We start from the raw sequence: 18687 nt of genomic DNA, 5'->3' as shown, positions 1-18687 counted from the left end.
TGGAACAAACAAATTAAGTCACAAACAAGCCCAGCAGCATGTACAATAAACTATTATGTTGTCTTGAATCTTGGCAGTAGCTTCCATAGAAATAATAGCAGGAAATTATGGAGGAAAAAAATGGTTAAATCACTCAGCAGTCTTTGCTTATTCATTTTAATCTTCTGTACTGAGATAAGTTGTGTTTATTTGTATTATAAAATAAAAGATTGCTCTTATAATTGGAAACAGTCATAGCTGTTCAGCTAAGGGTAAAGGCTATACTGGTTATTGCAATAGATATCCTAATTCTAACAAAAGATACACAATCAAGACAGAACATTTAATGACTGGAGCACCTCGCCTAAAAGTATTCATAAAGCAAGGATTTTGCAGTGTTGGGTATTTTGTTGGAATGGATACGAATTCTCAGATTTTTCCAGTGATTTTTGTTTTCATTCCTTCACATATGGCAAGGTTTTCATGTGAAGCTGTGTGCAGATAGAGTTGCACCATTTTGAGGTTTCATGTGTGCTCTCATCATGGCATACTTTATTTTTCTTTCTCAGATGGATTATTTTGTGCCCAGATCTGTGCTCATTTGAGACCTATTCTCTCCCTGATGTGTGCACATTATAACTGCCATTAGTGTTAATGAGTTATGCGTGCACACATCAGGAGGAGAATAGACCTTATGGTTGAGTGTGTTTGAAAGCAGTAGTAGAATCCACGGGTACCTAAACAGAGGGAGATTAATTGACATGGAAGTTGGAATGAGTTCAAGAGAAATACCATTCAGAGCTCAATCAGCTAACCATTCTGAATCATGCTGATTGACTGAAACTTAAGAAAAATACACTGTTGATACATAAGAATATAAAGAATATGGCTCCAGACATAATCTTGGCAATTACAGGCTGGTTAGTCTAACTTCAGGACCAGGCAAATTGGTTGAAGCTATAGTAAAGAACAGAATTGTCAGACACAGAGATGAACACACGATGTTGGGGAAGAGTCAACACGGCTTTTGTAAAGGGGAAATCATGCCTCACCAATCTATTAGAATTCTTTGAGGGTGTTAGCAAACATGTGGACAAGGGTGATCCAGTTGATACAGTGTACTTGAACTTTCAGAAAGCCTTTGACGAGGTCCCTCACCAAAGGCTTTTAGGCAAACTAAGCAACATAGGGTAAGGGGGAAGGTCTTCTCGTGGATCAATAACTGATTGAAAGATAGAATACAAAGGGTAGGAATAAATGGTCATTTCACAGCAGAGAGAGGTAAATAGTAGGGTTCCCAGGGATCTGTACTGGGACCAGTGCTGTCCAACATATTCATAAATAATCTGGGAAAAGGGGTAAACAGTGAGGTGTGGCAAAGCTTGCAGACAATACAAAATTATTCAAGGTAGTTAAGTCCAAAGCTGACTGCAAAGAGTTACAAAGGGATTTCGCAAAACTGGATAACTGGGCAACAAAATGGCAGATGAAATTTAATGTTGATTCATGCAAAGTAATGCACATTGGAAAGCATAATCCCACCTATATACAAAATGCTGGGGGTCTAAATTAGCTGTTACCACTCAAGAAAGAGATCTTGGAGTCATCATGGATAATTCTCTGAAAACATCTGCTCAGTGTGCAGCAACAGTCAAAAAAGAAACAATGTTAGGAACCATTAGGAAAGGGTTAGATAATAAGACAGAAAATATCATAATGCCACTATATAAATCCATGGTATGCCCACACCTTAAATACTTGTGCAGTTCCAGTTGCCCTATATCAGAAAAAGATGTATTAGAATTGGATAAAGTATAGCAAAGGGCAACAAAAATTACTAGTGGTATGGAACATCTTCCATATGAGGAGAGTTTAAAAAGGCTATACTGTTCAGTTTAGAAAAGATGACTATGGGGGGATATGATAGAGGTCTACAAAATCATGAATGATGTGGAGAAAGTGAATAAGAAGGAGTTATTTACCCTTTCACATAACACAAGAACCAGAGGTCAACCAATGAAATTAATAGGCAGCAAGTTTAAAACAAACAAGGATGTACTTCTTCACACAGAGTACAGTCAACCTGTGGAACTCATGTTGTGAAGGTCAAAAGGATAGCTGGATTCAAAACAGAATTAGATAAATTCATGGAGGATAGGTCCATCAATTGCTATTAGCCAAGATGGTCAGAGATGCAACTCCATGCTTTGGATTTCCCTAATCCTCCGATGGCCAGAATCTGGGATTGGATGACAGGGTCACTTGATAATTGCCTTGTTCTGTTAATTCTCTCTGAAGCATTTAGGCCACTGTCAGAAGACAGGATGCTGGGCTAGATGGATGGACCATTGATCTTATCCAGTATGGCCATTCTTATGTTCTTATATCTAAAAATGAATTTAATATTACAACCCAGTTTTTAACAGACTAATAAATAACATATTGGGGTCCATTTTCATGGCCCTTGTAACTGTGCCTGTGAAACTGATGTTGTTAAGAGTTTTGCTCATATAAAAAAGATACACCTGAAAATTGAGTCCAGTTGAAAATTTGGCCCATGTTGTTTAAAATCACCATACACGTTTTTCTTTAACACAAGTATGCTTTCTAAGCCTGCTAGTACATTGAGAGTGACTGTTACACTTTCTGCACTTTTTACATTGTATTTATCTTTCTGTAGTATGTTATTTTCACAGGAATCAACAGGAGCCAGATTGTTCATTGAATCTGTGTGGGCAGACCCTTGCACCCATGCAGAGCCCCAGTAATTTCACTGGGCTCTGCACAAGCAGAGAGGTCTTGGGAAACAAGTTGGAGGATCAAGGCCAAATGCATAACATCCAATTAGTTTATGTAATAAGTAATGTGTGAAAGTGGACTAGATGTGGTGCAGAGCTCAGCAAAAACAAACCCAAAGCATACTGTCTACCTTGTGTATTATTTAGCCAGTATTGCACTGCATTTAAATGCTGGTAATGTTAGAAAGAGTTTCTGTAATTTTTGTTTGCCCTCAACTACTCCAAGCATCGCTAATATCAATAAGAATATGAATATTTGCTTGCATTGGAGATACTAGAGGCATTGAATATGTTTGCAGTATTTTCAATTATACAATAGGGTTACAATTCTGCTCGCCTAAAACAAACCATTAGTGATAGCAAAAGGTCCTGATCCTGCAAGGTGCTGAGAGTCTAAAATTCTTGCAGATGTCACTTAGAACCTTGCAAGATTGGGCCCGAAATCAGCAATGTGCAGCGGTGTGATAACAGTTGGCACAGAATTCAAAGATTCCTGGTGTTATTAAGGTTGGTTTTGAGAGGATTACAAATGTTTACATTTAAAAATCAACCATTTTAAACATTTACTTTTATCTTATAGTGTGAATAAACAAACTGATTTCCAGTAACTTTTAAACTAAATGTATTTTTTTTTTTTTACACACCAACTGAAAGGTGACAATAAATGTTCAAGATGTTTTATTGATTACATATCTAAATTACACATAAACCCTAAAACCTTCCTTCCCTGCACCCTAAAATCTGTTTAGATTAAGATGACTAATTTCCGTATCAGATTATATTGTTCTGCCTTTCAGTTAAATTAGCCATTCACTAGCAGGTTTATAAATTCATCTTTTAGAAATGTATCTTTGTCTCATTAAGGTGAGGGCAGCATCTTGCTGCTCCTTGTAATCTGGGACCCATTTTGTTTTGTACTGGGCCCCACATTCCATAAATGTCCTGCATCCACCAGTTTTCTAGCTGTCCAAAAGCAGTTAATGCAGGACTGATGGATCTTTGGGACAGCAAGAAATCAGAAATTTCTAGTTCTCTTTTCTTTGTTATTAGATGGTAATGATCTAAACAAGTCTAAAAATACTTAAGCACCATGGACTCACAGGTTCAAATCCCATCAGGCTTAGCTCCACCCATCACCCTTCTGAGGTAGGTACGCTGAATTCTAGGCAGTTTAAGATATATGGATCTTTCAAATAAGATGTTAAACCCAGCTCTTTTCTGCTGTCTATGGACATTAAAGAATAGAGGTTTGCTCCAGTGTCCTTAGCCATTTCCTCTCCCTGAAGTGTTGTGCACATGGCTGTTTGATGATTCGCTACCATCCACAGTCCCTACTCAAGTCTGACTGCATTTCAGTAGTGATGTATGTCAACAGAGGCAACATCTGTGTTCCGCAACTCCTGAGTAAACCAGTGATGCATAGGGGACCCAGTAGGCATTAGAAGGGAGAGAATCCTCCGGGACTCCAAGCTGTAGGTAGGGTGGAGAATGGCTCCACAGCCATTACTACAGCCCACTGAGATACCCAAAATGGACTATAGTATTCTAAGTGCACCCTCACAAGTTCCACATAGGCTGTGTCTAAAATAGGGATGCTATTCAAAAACTTCCTATGTTGCCAATACCAGTTCAGCTCCATCAGTGTTAGCAATTCTGGGAGCCCTGCTGTAGATGGGGTGCCAGCTGCTGCCACCATTTTAAGCACCGTATCCATTAGAATCATGCTGAGAAAGGTCAGATGGCATGATGTATCTTTTTCTGTCCAGTTTTCTAGTCAATCTAGATCACTTTATATATTTTGTCCTGGCTGGTGTTTGCAACGCCTTTTAGTTTCATCTACAAATGTCTTGAACATATGGCTTGTTGTTCATGGTTCTATTATCTGTAGCTGTTTTGTGATATTTTTTTTCCCTTCATAATTGTTCCATTATTTGACTGGCTTGAAGTTAGAATTACTGGATAATTGCTAGGATCATTCTTCTTTCAATTTATAAATAGTAGTATCATGTTTACTTTTCTCCAGCCTGTATATTTCTGTAGTTCTCTCTGACTTGAAAAAAAAAACAGTAAATGATTCAGTACATTTAGTTAATTTCTTAGGCTACATATCATCCAGGTCTATGGATAGGAGTGTGTGTGTGTGTATCTGCGCGCACGCATGCGTGTATATAATACAAATATTTCAAATATACCTTAAAGTTTGTCTTTTAATAACTATTTTCCCACAGGTCTTCGTGATGTCCTAAATGTGAGAAATTCTGAGGCCTGATTCTTCACTGTCTTGTACCTTGTGTAGTTGTTTTACACTGTTATATTGATTAGATTAGATTAGATTTGTGTGGAGGTGTACAAAATCATGATACAGAAGCAGGAGAAGCCATCGATCATATAGTCATATCTATGGCAATTCCTTTGCAATTTTTAAATTACAAACAACACACCTTCTTGACCTTAACTGATTAAGACAATTTTATAGCCTAAAATTTGAATTCAGTTGAGGATACGCTTCAGTATGGCAAACAGAACATCCCAGAACAGTTTATGATGGGCTAAGGAAAAGCAGGAATCCTATGTAATGAGAGGATTGGTTCGGAGCCCTGGGTGGAATGCATCAACATGCCTTTGACATAATATGTATGTTTCCTACCCTTTAGGTTAATTCACAGCACTTACGACCTTTTCCTGACATAAGTTTGGTCTGAAGCTGTGTAACATGCACAAAGGATTATGGGAGAGAAAAAAGCTCAGTGTTGTAAACCAACTTCTAAAATGCCAAAGACAAAGCAAGCTTTTAAAGTGATTCATGGCAGACTGTCTCAATCTGTGTTTAAGAAAAAGAAAAGGTAAAGCAAGGCTTGTGTATCCAAGCAACCTCAAAGCTCCACTGTTGCCATGGGAAGCTTTATCAATGACACAGTGGCTGAAATTGTCCTTTTCTTGTAATTGAATGCTGCAGTAAGAAGAAAAGGGGGTTTTCCAGACAGGCAGCCCCCTCCTGTAGGAATCAGCAAGGAACAGACTGAAATTAAGTCTCATTCACACTCACACACAAAGGTCTGATCAAAATGGGATTGACAAAATTCAGTCACTTTCAAAACATAAATCTGAGTTCTTTCAAGGCTCTGTCTTAGAAAGGATTTGCCCTACCACAACCAGACTACAGGTAAATTGAATGCAGTTCTTGATCTGGAGATGGAATGTATCTGCTGTTTCCTGGTTTGTCTAATTTGGCAAAAGTGTTTGCTACATCTTACCAAGCAGAGTTACAAAAGCAAAGCCTGACACCCAAGTGATGTACCTATTAGAGATGATTTGCATACACAGTTCAAGTATAGGGCTCTTCATTTCACTTCAAAGATGCATTGTGGGTCCAATCCAATACTGCATGTTCCATCTTTCAGCATGTTTTAAGTAGAGATTCTGAGAGCTAGGAGACTGATTTAGAATGCTTTAATGGGTCTCAGCTTGTTAGAGCGAGGTGGGTTTTTAAAACAGATTATATTGGAGAATAAAGTAGGGTGCACTATGTACTCTCGAGCCTTTAGAGACCAACAAGGAAAATAAAGGACAAATTACATCATATTCCGCCGTCAGGTTTTAATGTGGGAATAGCTGTATAAAGAAAATCCTGGGCATGGACTAATTCCTCCCCTGGAGTGTAAAAGACTCCAGCATATCCCGAACAGCAGATGCGTGACAAATATATCTTTATGCAGGAAAGGGAAATATTTCCTGAAATATCCTATTGCAAACGTGACTGACTGAGTTTCCCTTTCCTCCTGCCTGCTGCATTTCCCTTCTTTGCACAGATGGGTTCAAACTACATTTTCAGGGTATGAACTGTAGGTTACATTCAGATTAATAACGCTAATGGTTCAGTTAGCAGGACAAAGGCCAAGCAGGCAGGCACCCTTTCTCCAGCTCAGCATGTGGAAGAAAGGGGGGTGAAGAGCTTTTGTTAATCTCAACATATGGCATGAATACTGCAAAATGAAGTCTTTGAATATGTTTTCTTTTTAAAGCAACAGCTTGTCCAAACAAGGGGAATCTTGACAAAATTTGCAAAGTCTTGAATGAGCTCCCTAAAAAAGCTGTAATCCTGGGCAAGGTCCTACTAGTCATTTCTTTTGTATGTTTGTGTTGATAGCATTTGTGAAATGTCCGTTTTCCAGCTCACCCTCACTTTGTAGAAACTGGGTGGCAAAGAGGATTGATAATAGTGTCCCACCCTTAAAGTACCAGTTCACACTGGGCCTGATCCAAAGCTCATTGAGGTCAATGGGAATCTTTCCATAGACTTCATAGGCTTTGAATCAGGTCCATTGAGCCTAGACTGGTAGTGATCCGCATTTGTTACAGCCTGATGGCTGTTCAGGAGCCTGTATGAAATGACTTGGTGGCTCTTGATCCATTTCCTAGTGTGCTTCTGTCACAAAATCTCCCACTATTACTGGCACTTTTGCTAGCAGTCTCAGCAGGGAGGCTAAGAACTGACTGGTGCATGGAGAGTAAACTGCCCACTTTCCGCTAGGGGTGATTCATCTGTCTCAGCCATCGAGGCGCAGTTGCTGTGACCTGTGTCATACGTACCTGTTCTTTGAGGTCAAATAGGCTAGTGCTTGTCACAAACACAAAATTAATCTGATTTTTTTTCAAAAACAAAGGTCCAGCCCTAAAATTCAGGAGCTGGAAGTGCTCAGCCCCTGGCAGGATCAAGCCCAAACCTCATTCTGATGAAAGCAGGATTTTCTAATGTCTTCAGTTATTTCTCCAGTGCTCAGTTATTATTTTTAGTTTGTTTGTGACTCGGTATAGAAATAAAAGGCACCTAAAACCCAGGCTTTCACCCTGATGCCAGCTCCAGTGATGTTACTGTTTGTTGTCTCCCAGGTTATTTTACAAAGGCCAGCAACAGGAAAGCCTATCAAAGGATGTAGAGCCATGAGATTCAGGATAAAGAAACCTTCAGAAGAAGTGGGCCAATCTTTTTGTTAGTGTAAAAGGGCACAGGTACATTGCTTTCAAGGGAATTTTGTCCATTCACATAAGCAGAAAATGTGGCCCATCATAATGATGCTATTTTAAGTGAGAGAGACACAGAAATAACACGCCTTTTGTACAAGTGGTCTGGCTACAGTAATTGCTTCAGTTGTTGCTTTTAAGCGGATCCTGCGGTGATGTACATCTAAAGGATTGCGTTGTTAAATCACATTTCCCTATAAGGTGTTAATTTTTATAAGGTTGGTTCAAGGGGAAAAAACAAACTATTTCATACTTAACGCCAGCATCGAAAATGTGTTGTTCAAAATACTGCTGGTCAGAGCCCAAATCCTGTTTTGTTTATTTAGGCCCCAGTCCCACAAACACTTTCACAGGTGAACAGCTTTACCCTCATCAGTAGGACTACTCACATGATCAAGTTACATACAAGTGTTTACAGGTTTTACGTTTTATTCCTTGCTCCAGCAAAATTCCCATTAAAGTTAGTGAGGTTTTGCCTGAAGAGAGACTGAGTAAGGACTGCAGGATTTTGTCTAGTATCTGTTAATTGCTTTCAGTACCCATTGGGGACTGAGAGTAGTTTGATCAGTTTAAGTGACAGTGCAGCGTGTGGGGAAATGATCAAAACAGACTGGACCAGGTTTATCCCCATTGACTTTTCTGGAATCAATATAGGGAGTCATTTGCCCCATATTCTTGGGGGGGTTTTTGTAAATAAATGAGACACAAATCAGGCACCAAACAAATTACAAGCCAACTTTGGTAGATTTATTGCAATATGTACACATTTAAATACATTTACAGTTTATAAGGTTACACTGTTTACAAATAAAAGTTGCGAAGATGAAATACAGAATATTTCATTCTTGTACCAAAATCACATATCACACCACAATAACAATATTATAGCTCTCATTTAAGACACTGACAGTTTAAGAATTGCACCTCTTTACAAAGGAAACAGTTCTACACTTATGGTATTTGCTTAATCATCACATAGGCTCAGATCCTGCAAACAGGCATGTGTTTAGGTGTGAAATTTTATCTTCAATGGGACTAATCCTGTGCTAACATTAACCACATACATGTGTTTGCTGGATCAAGATCCTAGTCTCTCTTAAGCTTGTATATATTGACACCACCACTTTTCTGTGTTTACTAAAAAATGTAAGAACAATAGGGATGAAGCCCTATTGCAAAAATACAGATCCAGTTAAATCCCAAGTCTCAGTAACACTGGCAAATATTCAGAGTTGACATACACATGGATAGGTTAGGTGTGCAATGTATTGTGTCTTTGTGAGGGAACCATGAGATTGTAATTAAGGTTTAGTGTTATACTGTGAGGGAGATTAATGTGTTGTGTAGAGTGTTCCCTTATCAGAGGCAGAAGGTAAAGTTCCTTACGATGATGTGGAGTCCATCAGGGTCAGTAGACGTGTGCTGGGTTGGTATAAGAGTACTATAAGACGTGACCTAGAATTTGTTTCCTTGTTTTTAGGGTTTGGATTAGGAACTGTCACACTTACTCAGTCCCTTATCCTTTTTAAAAGAAGCTTGTTTCACACATGTCGGAATTAGGCAATCCAACATTATGCTTGCACAGAGCAAAAATTAGTCATCCTCCCTCCCTTGTGATAAAATGATGGTGTCCAGGGGAGCCATAACCTTGAATTTCTTGATTACTGCACGCAAAGTCTCAGTCATATCAGGTGAAGAGGGGTTTTTTTTGTATTTCCTTGTTTGTTTTTAAAATAAAGAGTGGTTGGTGAATTTAACCACTGTTGCACAATCAAACAAATACATATTCACATTAAATTTTGTGTCCCCTACTGAGCACACAACATTTGATATTGGCAGCAAGATGGACTCTGCAAGAAGGCAACCAAGACTTTGCTGAGTCCTTTACATTACATATAAAATGACATCAGAAGGAGCTTACTTGGCTCAACCATATTCTAGTCAGCATTTATGCTTCCAATTTCAAATTGTGCATGCAAAGCATGTGCTAGAGCAAGTACACAATGTACGCTGTAATTATTTCATATTCAAGTAAACATAGAATAGGAGTGGATTAAAGAGGAGGAATGGTTGGCTGGCCTGAGAATACAGAGCCATCAAGGTTAAAAACTGATCTGTTTTATCCTCAGCTGATCTATTGTCACCATCTTACATTGTATTTGAATGCACAGTGCTTCAAGTGCAAATGGATCAGTGCTTATATCTGAAAGACTGTCCCAATTAGTGGAAAATCAGGGATCACAGTCCATGATTTTTCTAAACCAATGTTCTTCAGACATAGCAGGGCAGAAGTTAGTTGTCTAAACTGAGGAATTAAGACCAAGGTTAGACTAAAGTTTTAAAAAGAACCCACATTTTATTATCCAAGCTCAAAAAGATTCAAATAATGAAAAAAACAAACTGTTACAATGAGTCAGATGCAGTTTTTTAACAATAAAATAAATAAGAGAAATTGAAAAAGATGCTTTGGTCTTTTTCTTTCAAAGAAAATGTGAAATGACTTAAAATGACAAAGTTAGTGTAATAGTGTCATAATTCATTATCATCACAAGGGGGGCTGATCTGTTGATAAGCTATATAATAATTTGAAGTCTTGTAAAATAATCCATTTAAAAAGCCAAACCGCCACTGCCAAGTTCAAATGTGATGGGGGTGGTGACAAAGTCCTATTGGGGAATGTGCAGGGCACCCTCCTCTCGGAAAAGATGTTTGATAGCACAAGCCATTGGGTGCACTACGGATATAAACTCCGCTCTTATTTTTGATGCCGACACTGTACTATAAAATCCTATTCCCTAAGGATCGTTGCCATCGACACAAACTGGGAGAATAAGCTGCTAATAATCGTGCACGAAGGAGATGCTCCAACATGCCCCGCCTCCTTCCAAAGTCTGTCTCAACCAACCATCCTGCGGTTAATTCCCAAATTCGAGGGCTGCTCCTGCCTTCTCTGCACAGTTCCCCTAACGCGGCCATGCTCATGCTGAGATTGAAATTCAGCATCGAATCTAGAACTCAGACAAGCATTAGTAAATCAAAATAAGCACAAAGCCGCAACCCCGAGTAGAAGGAAACGGACCCGGCCCTGGAAACGGAATAATACCGCAGCAGCCTGAACCGCCGCAAGGTCCGATTCAAAAAGCAACAGGGAAACTTAGCGAATCAGGCTAGCAACGCACATGGTAAAACTCTTTGCTTCCCGAGCAAACAGTTCAGACACCTTTATAATAACAAAACATGCATCCGGAATATAAAAATATACATATAAAATATAGCAGATCGGTTGGTTGGTTGGTTTGTTTTTAAAAAAACAGGGTTAGCAATTACAGAGGATTAAGTTCTGTAAAATCCTGCACCAGAATCGTCCTAACTGCCCAAGACGATGCCCGGCGGAGTTTAGGTTAGTTAATTTCATTAGCCATGTGCTCACTTGGGTCTGTGCAGCGGCGAGGCAACACATCACAAGAGTGGAATTCAACTTCGTTAAATGAAGGCAATGCACAGTCAGGGAAGGAAGCTTCACCCCGCGGCTGCAGCTAGAGAGATGAATTCGGGTGTGATCAAAGGGAGAATGCACACTTTATCTTATCGTCTAAGGTCAATCAGACAGATCCCGTCAATCAGTGGGGGCAGCAATCATTCTCCTACTACTAATACAATCGACTAAGCGGGTGTGTATTTGTAATTAGTCACACAGTAGTTTCAGACCGGCCGAGCACCTGCTTGTCCATGGTCCCGCAGGAGCTCAGTGCAGGGCGCAGTTAAAACCAAACAACCCAACTTCCAGGCAAGACCCAGCCGTTGGATGGCCGGCGGATTTAACGCTGATCCAGGAGGAGAAAGGCCGGTCCTAGAGAGGCAGAATTCAGGCCTTTTTTTAACGTGTGGGAGGCTCAAACAGGGCGAGGCTTTGCGATCGGCGGCGCGCGTACGGTTCGTTCCGCTTCGCGGTACCTGCGCGCAGAGCCGCGCAGCGCTGCGCTCGGCGCCCATCCAGACGCCCCTGGGCAGGGGGGGCAAACGCGCTCCCCCAGCCCAGCGGGAGGCCGCCGGGCCCGCCAGGAGCGCGAGTCATTTCAAGCATCTCTCGGGCCGGGAGCTGGGGCACAGTCTGGCGGCTCGAGGTCCGGCAGGGAGCTGCCGCCCGGCTCCCTGGAGGGTGGGGGGGCTTGGCTTCCCCGACCCCTCACACGTAGTTCTTCTTGTCGTACTCCCCGTTGGAGGTGGGCCGCCGGGAGGAGGCCGAGTACTTGACCGGGAAGGCGTTTTCCTCCCCGCGGGAGCAGGCGCAGCAGCAGATCAGGCTGCCCCCGAAGAGCAGCAGCGCCGTGGCCGCCCAGCCGATGTAGAGGGCGGCCCCCATCTCCTTCTTCTGGGAGGCGGGCACGCTGGGGTCGTAGAAGCCGCTGATGGTGATGTTGGCGAACCAGCAGACGGGGATGAGGGCCAGCACCCCGCAGAGGATGTAGATGGCCCCCCCGGCCACGATGATCCAGGACTTGGCTTTGCCCTCTCGCACGCAGTTGGTGCACTGGGCCCCCACCACGGTCACCATCAGCGCCACCAGCCCCAGCAGAGCCACCAGCACGGTCAGCGCCCGGCCCGCCTGCACCTCGGGGGCCAGGGCCAGGATGGAGTCGAAGACCTTGCACTGCATCTGCCCGGTGCTCTGCACCACGCAGTTCATCCACAGGCCCTGCCAGGTGGTCTGCGCCACCACGATGTGTTTGTCGATCAAGGCGGACACCTGCCAGGTGGGTAAGCCGCAGGCCAGCATGACCCCGACCCAGCCCAAGACGCACAGCCCCAGGCCCAGGATCTCCAGCGCGGCGGAGGCCATTCTGCTCCTCGGGGCGCACAGCCAGACAAGACGGGCGCACCAGTTGCTCCGGATTCAGCCGTCGGTGGCTTGGCTCTGCCTCCGCTTCTCTCCGAGCTGGTTCATGCTGGGCTGGGGGCCGCGCGGCTCTATTTGAAGCAGCAGGGCGAGCTGGGCCCCTCCCACCGCCGAGCCTGCCCTCCGGGGAGGGGGGGTGCCAGTCACAGGCAGCGGCGTCCGCCCCCGGCCGGCGAGGGGCTGCGGGGGCCCGGGGAAGGAAGCAGAAGCGCGTGGGAATGACGAATGCTTGGAAGAAGTGGGCTGGGGGGCAGGAAAAGACGCTGGAAAGGGGCCAGCTGCAGACGCTGCAGCTTCTGCTTCCCCTCCCGGGGGCTGCTCCGCGGCGAGATGTGCGGTTAAGGGCCGGGTTGTGACACTCGCTGGGACAGGGTGGGAGCGTTGCGAAGGAGCAGGGGAGAGGACGAAGGAGCGTGGACAACGTGCACCCGATCTTGCGTTATGACAGAGTGACACAGACACACGATGGGGACAGACCGGGCCGCGCCCTTCCTGTGCCCCAGATGATGAAGGGGAAATGAGCATCACCCTGGAGGATGAAGTCAAATGCCCCCTTTCCTTGGTTCTTTTCTGGCAGTGGGGGGTGGGTGGGCGCTCCTCTCCTTTGCCTGGACTTCGCCCTCCGTTTTTATTCCACTGTCTCACTTTACCGCACTAACTCTGCCAGGTGTTTGTGTGAAGATGGTCTGTAGGCTACAAAGGACATTGGATTATCTTTTGGTTTGGCTGGGAGTCAGCGATAAGATATTTGCAAATCCTCTCTTTCAGGAAAGGCTGTTGCTTCAAGTGCTGCTGCTATCTCAGAAAGACGGTCCATAAAGCACAGAAATGCTGTCATAACTGTTACCGCCTATGGACAGCATGTTGTAGGCAGTGTTGTTGTAGCCCTGTGGGCCCCAGGATAGGAGAGAGACAAGGTGATATCTTTTATTGGACTAGTTGGTGAGAGAGACGAGCTTTCGAGGTTACACAGAGCTCTTCTTCATGTCCTTGGATAAAATGTCATTCCTGTTTGAATCCTTTAACCCTCCTGAAAACCTTAGACCTTCCTAAATTACCAAAGGTAGTAGTAGTTCAACATGATGATCACATTAACAAGCTCTGTGAAAGAATCTTTAACCGAGAAAGGGCTGAGGTTGTGAAGAACAGAAAGAATTATGAAGAAGGCTAAGAGAAATAAGGAGGGGCTGGGAGATGGGATGTTTTTTTATTGACAAAACCTAGGGCGGAAGATTCAGAGAGAGTGCATTGAGTTCTGGCTGCTCAGGAGCACAATAGCCTGTGCGACATGACTAACAGTGCAGAATTGTTCATTTCCTCAGTCAAAGAACTAAACCCTTTCACTAAAATCGGACACACGTTGTGTACAGCACAAAAGTATAAGCAAATTCCATGCCAACATGAAGTTCTGAGAAAGCTTCTGCAAGAATAATTAACTATACTTATATCTTCTCATCCTGTCTCTTTACCAAATGATGACTTCAATATTCTGGCTAGAAGAATGGAGAAGAGACTTCTTCATTCATGAAGATCAATCCATTTTATATCAGGGAGGGCAACAGCAAAGAGGAGATGCACATGGTCCTGTGATGATCTATAAGTTAGGAGACACATTTAACTGATTATTCACTTGATTATTTTTATTATGTGAGTGTCAACAGTGAGCTCAGTGCAGAAAAAGGGTTTGACTAGGGTAAGCCAGGGGTATTCATAGGAGATTTCATCAGCAATGCAGCCATTAATTAAATGGACAAGAACTTTGTGTTTTAGGTCAAATGCATTAATTAAAACCAACAATATGATTCCTGATTTACCCATACAGCCTTTGGTTTATATGTTGAGAGAATAGAAAGCTGATTGGAAGGAATCCATCTAGATATATGATTTTATGATTTGCTGTTGCCATTTTGATTTATGACTTGTTAGATGGAATCCAATGTCAAAACACCTAAATGCATGGGAAGATTGATTTATCTTGTGAATATTCTGGTTTAAGAATTAGTTGGGGATGCTTGTTGCAGCACAGGGCTCCTTGAATAATCTTCCATTTACCTGGAATATTGATGTGATTAAAGTATTAGGGATAGAAGTGGAATCAAAGTGGTTGAGATACAGGTGAGAGATGTAATGTCTTTGAAAAGTTGGATTACATGTCTTTTGACTACCTGAATCAAAGATTATGGGACTAAAACAGAGGTTGGACCCTTTGACAACCAAAACTATGATCCTCGAAAAGAAATTTTCTTATATAATCCCTACAGTCACTCAGTATGTTTATTGGCCCATACATTCTTTGTAAAGCTGCCTGCAAAATCCCTTTGAGAGGAACTCAAATGCAGTGAAAGCCAGCAGCCGCTATAAATATTTGAAAGCAGCTGTAGCACAGCCAAGTTCCATTGGTACACAAGGCACTAGGCAAAAGGTTGTGTGGATACTTTTATTTTGGTTCAAACCAGGATTATTTTGGTTTAATTTAAATCAGTTACAAAAAGGATTAAACAAAACCAGAATAAGTATTCACACTGGGGTTTGCACTAGTTTATCTCAATCGGTTTAAAAAATGATTTAAGTTAAACAGGTGCAATTTTCTTGTGTAGAGGAGACCATAGAACTGAGGGTCCCTGGCTACAGTCACTCCCTCTGATCCATTCCAGTCTCAGCCTGCAACCCAGCATGGTCAGTTAGGCCCAGATCCACAAAAGTATTTGGAATCAATGGATGTTAGGAGTCAAAACAGCTTTGAGGATCTGGGTTTCATGTGGCATCAGTAATCCTGCTGCACTCTTGTTCCTTTTTTTTGCCATATAAGTACATCGCTTTGTCATGCAGTTAGTACTCATGTTTGTTACGTAGAGCCTATGGACCAACTGCGAATGGGGCCCTGTTACACTAGGTGCTGGTCAAGCCCACAGTAGTAGGCAGTCCTCGCCAAGCGCAGCAGTACTTGCTGTGTGATTTACATCTTCTTAGTAATAAGCATCTCTGCCCTACCTACCTGGAGCAGTCTAGTGGGGGTTCAAATTAGATGCTTAACCAGTGGGCACTCCAAACAAATTATCCCATTACAATTGTAGCAGATGGAACAGTGGCCAGCGCACATCTTCACTATATTCTTCCTCCTATCCCCACTGTTTGCAGGCTGAGTATATGGTCTCTGCTACTCTTCTAAGAGCAATCCATCCCACTTTGTAAAAACCCATATCCCTGTGTCCACTATTGACACATATAATATAGTCATGCCAGTTGCAGCCTCAAATTGTTATCTCTCTGTGAGCAGCTATAAACACTTCTGGTGTGAAAAGTATCTTCCTAATAGAGACTGCCTGGGAGAGCCAGTTGAGAGGAGCTATCCAGTTCTCCAGCCATTTTTGAAATACATACAGTTTACTTAAATTATTTTCAGGAGTAAATCCCATCACACGAGTAATAAAATTTGGCCCTGGGTACTGCTCCAGCCTGTCAAGCTGAGACCACTGATGTTAAATCAGAAAGATCCCAGGTATTAGGGAGAGAAGTGAGTGAGAGCAAACCAGAGAGAGAGAGCAAGCACAGGGTAAACAGGAAGAAACCCAGAACACAAGCTGAAATTGAATAATATTTGTATTGATTAAAATAAACCGCCACCAGAATAATAAAATAAAGAGGGAAGGAAAGCCAGCTACCTCAGACTGTAAGCACAGGAAGGCCACCACCCTTGCCACTTGACCAAAAGCACGGAACTCCTAAATTTCCCAGATAAATAACTGAGCAACGGAAACAGACAAGTGGGCAACACATGCAACCTCTGAGGTTTCCTTTTCTAAGAAAGGAAGGTCACTGCATGGCTGGAATACCACTGCCCTCTTCTCCCTAGCTCACCCTTTCCACCTGCCCCTTACCAGCTCATTCCCACTAATTGCCCTATCCCAGACAATCAAAGCTACATAGGAATGTATTTTTAACAAGCACAGTATAAAACTAACTCTCTGGTTGATGAGAATTAGTGGCAAGTTTAGCACAGTTGCAGTGCTACAGACTGATTCCTGGCCATTGGTATTGCATATCGGTACTGTTATGCATACAGTATCTTTGGTACTTCAGGCTTCTGTGCTTGGTATATGAGGCTCCTCTCCCTACCTTGGTGAGTCTGTGTGCTGGGTCCTGATGTGGCCTTGCTGACTGCCTCCCAAACAGTTGTATGTGCTCTAACCCTCAAAGGTTGGTTCCTCCAGTCCCCAGTCCCAAGGCTATCAGAAGCTGCACAAGCTTTCTTGCAGATTTGAGCACATATGGTTGAGTGAGAGGTGCTGGCCACTGCCTGGTCAAGTTGAAGTTTTAGGCAAATAAAATGGCACAGTTACTGGAAAGTTTGGGGATCTATTGTGCTATGTCAATCGTTTTCACCTGTGGTCTGTGGACCTCTGGAAATTCGCCGACTATGTCAAAGATTTCCAAAGGGGTCTGCACCTCCATTTAAAAATATTTCGGGGTCTACAAATGGAAGAAAAGTTGAAAACCACTGTGCTATGCTATGTGCCTTGGAACTCGCACTAAATCCATTGCATGCAGAACAGAATGAAGTTCAGCTGCCAGATGTGAAAAGGGCTGTGATTGCCTAAAAGGAAGCACAGATCAATTTGATGTTTCATGTGGAATGTTAAGTAATAAAATTACTATTTATAAATGCTGTCTTTGCTGGCATGAATCTGAGTTCCTTTTTTGTTAAAACTCATGCTGTTCTGACAGTTCAGTGATTCATTAACAAATGATCGTTAATACTGTTACAGCTGTTGCTGCTACAGCGAGGCACCTAATTAATCATTCTAAAGGGAAAGCATAAGGGGCTTTGCAACCTGTGAACAGTGAGCGGATGTAGCATTCAAGATGAAAACAATGACACAGAAGCCATGCTGGACTGAGAGGAGCTCAGGGATTAGAAATTATTGTGTTCTCTCTCTTTTCTTCCAGTAAGCAGGAAAAGCACCGCACTAGCCATGTTTAGATGGACTTGCCTTTTTGAAGGAGGAAATATGACCTGGGGATCACACGGCATATAACTTTTTCTGAGTTTCACGTACCTACCTGCCTCTGTTCCCTCCCATCCACTGAACTTTTAGAGCATTTGAAGGCAGGAATAAAGTATTGTTTCAGTATAAAGTTAAGGCAGTAAGGATGCTGCATTTGGCTGCTGACAGGCCCTCAACATTAAGCTGAAGAATTTGAAGCACCGGTCCAATGGCTTGAAAGTCAAAGGATGGTGGTACATTGGGGTCGCAGTCAGATAGCACATGACCAAGATTCACTGCTGAACTTGATCTGCTGGTTGGATCATTAGCTTCCCTGAGACAGGACTGGTACTGATCTGAAGTGCGATGTGAACACTGAGCCACTGTCTGCCTGTCTTCTAGATGCCCTTTATGGTCATTTAGTTCAACACAAGACATGATGGCGGAATCTGTTTGGCGCAACGAGTGGTCAGTGACAACAGTTTAATCACTGTCTCATCACTGACCCAACCATCTGTCCTCCAGGTTTTGATCTGTCAAGGCACCTGTGGTCACCTCTGAACTGCTTTCGAACAAGACAGGGCAACTGTGCAGCCAGTCTCTTTAAATAGGGTTTTTCTAATGACTCGCCATGCAGCTGCGGTCAATTTCAGACTATGTCGCATATCTTTGACAAGTGCCTAGTGTCTTATTTTGACGGAGGGCTCTTGGCTTTCCACTTGGCTGATGATGATGCTATCAAATGGCTGGGCACATTGAGCATACGCTGAGAGAGTATAAATTTTATACTTAAAGCCCCAATATAATTCTCCTGAATAACAGAAACTGGAGACTTGAGGCCGATGCAAAGCCCATTGAACTTAATGGGAGACTTTCCTCTGACTTCAATGGGTTTTGGATCAGGTACTAAAAAAAGCGAGGGGGGATGAGTTTAGCACCCATTTCAGATGGATTATGTACAATTTTCTTCTTCTAATTAGTGCCTAATTGGGAGTGCATTAGGAAT

General features: G+C 42.7%; 1 protein-coding gene across 1 annotated transcript; it reads right to left on the bottom strand.

Annotated features, from left to right (window-relative positions):
- Positions 1 to 9031: 9031 nt before the first annotated feature.
- Positions 9032 to 13037, bottom strand: CLDN5 (claudin 5). The gene has a single exon (XM_067539869.1). The coding sequence runs from the start codon at positions 12637 to 12639 to the stop codon at positions 11986 to 11988; it is 654 nt and encodes a 217-aa protein (XP_067395970.1). The 5' UTR covers positions 12640 to 13037; the 3' UTR covers positions 9032 to 11985.
- Between the last annotated feature and the right edge of the window lie 5650 nt (positions 13038 to 18687).

This window comes from Emydura macquarii, unplaced genomic scaffold, assembly GCF_026122565.2.
Source record: "Emydura macquarii macquarii isolate MOO-44397 ecotype Brisbane River unplaced genomic scaffold, CSIRO-AGI_Emac_v2 contig_554, whole genome shotgun sequence".
NCBI lineage: Eukaryota > Metazoa > Chordata > Testudines > Chelidae > Emydura > Emydura macquarii.
The sequence above is the reverse complement of the archived record's forward strand: the minus strand, read 5'-3'. Positions and strand labels throughout refer to the sequence as shown.

Coding starts and splice junctions, on each gene's coding strand:
- CLDN5 (XM_067539869.1), bottom strand. CDS start 12,639: ATGGCCTCCGCCGCGCTGGAGATCCTGGGCCTGGGGCTGTGCGTCTTG.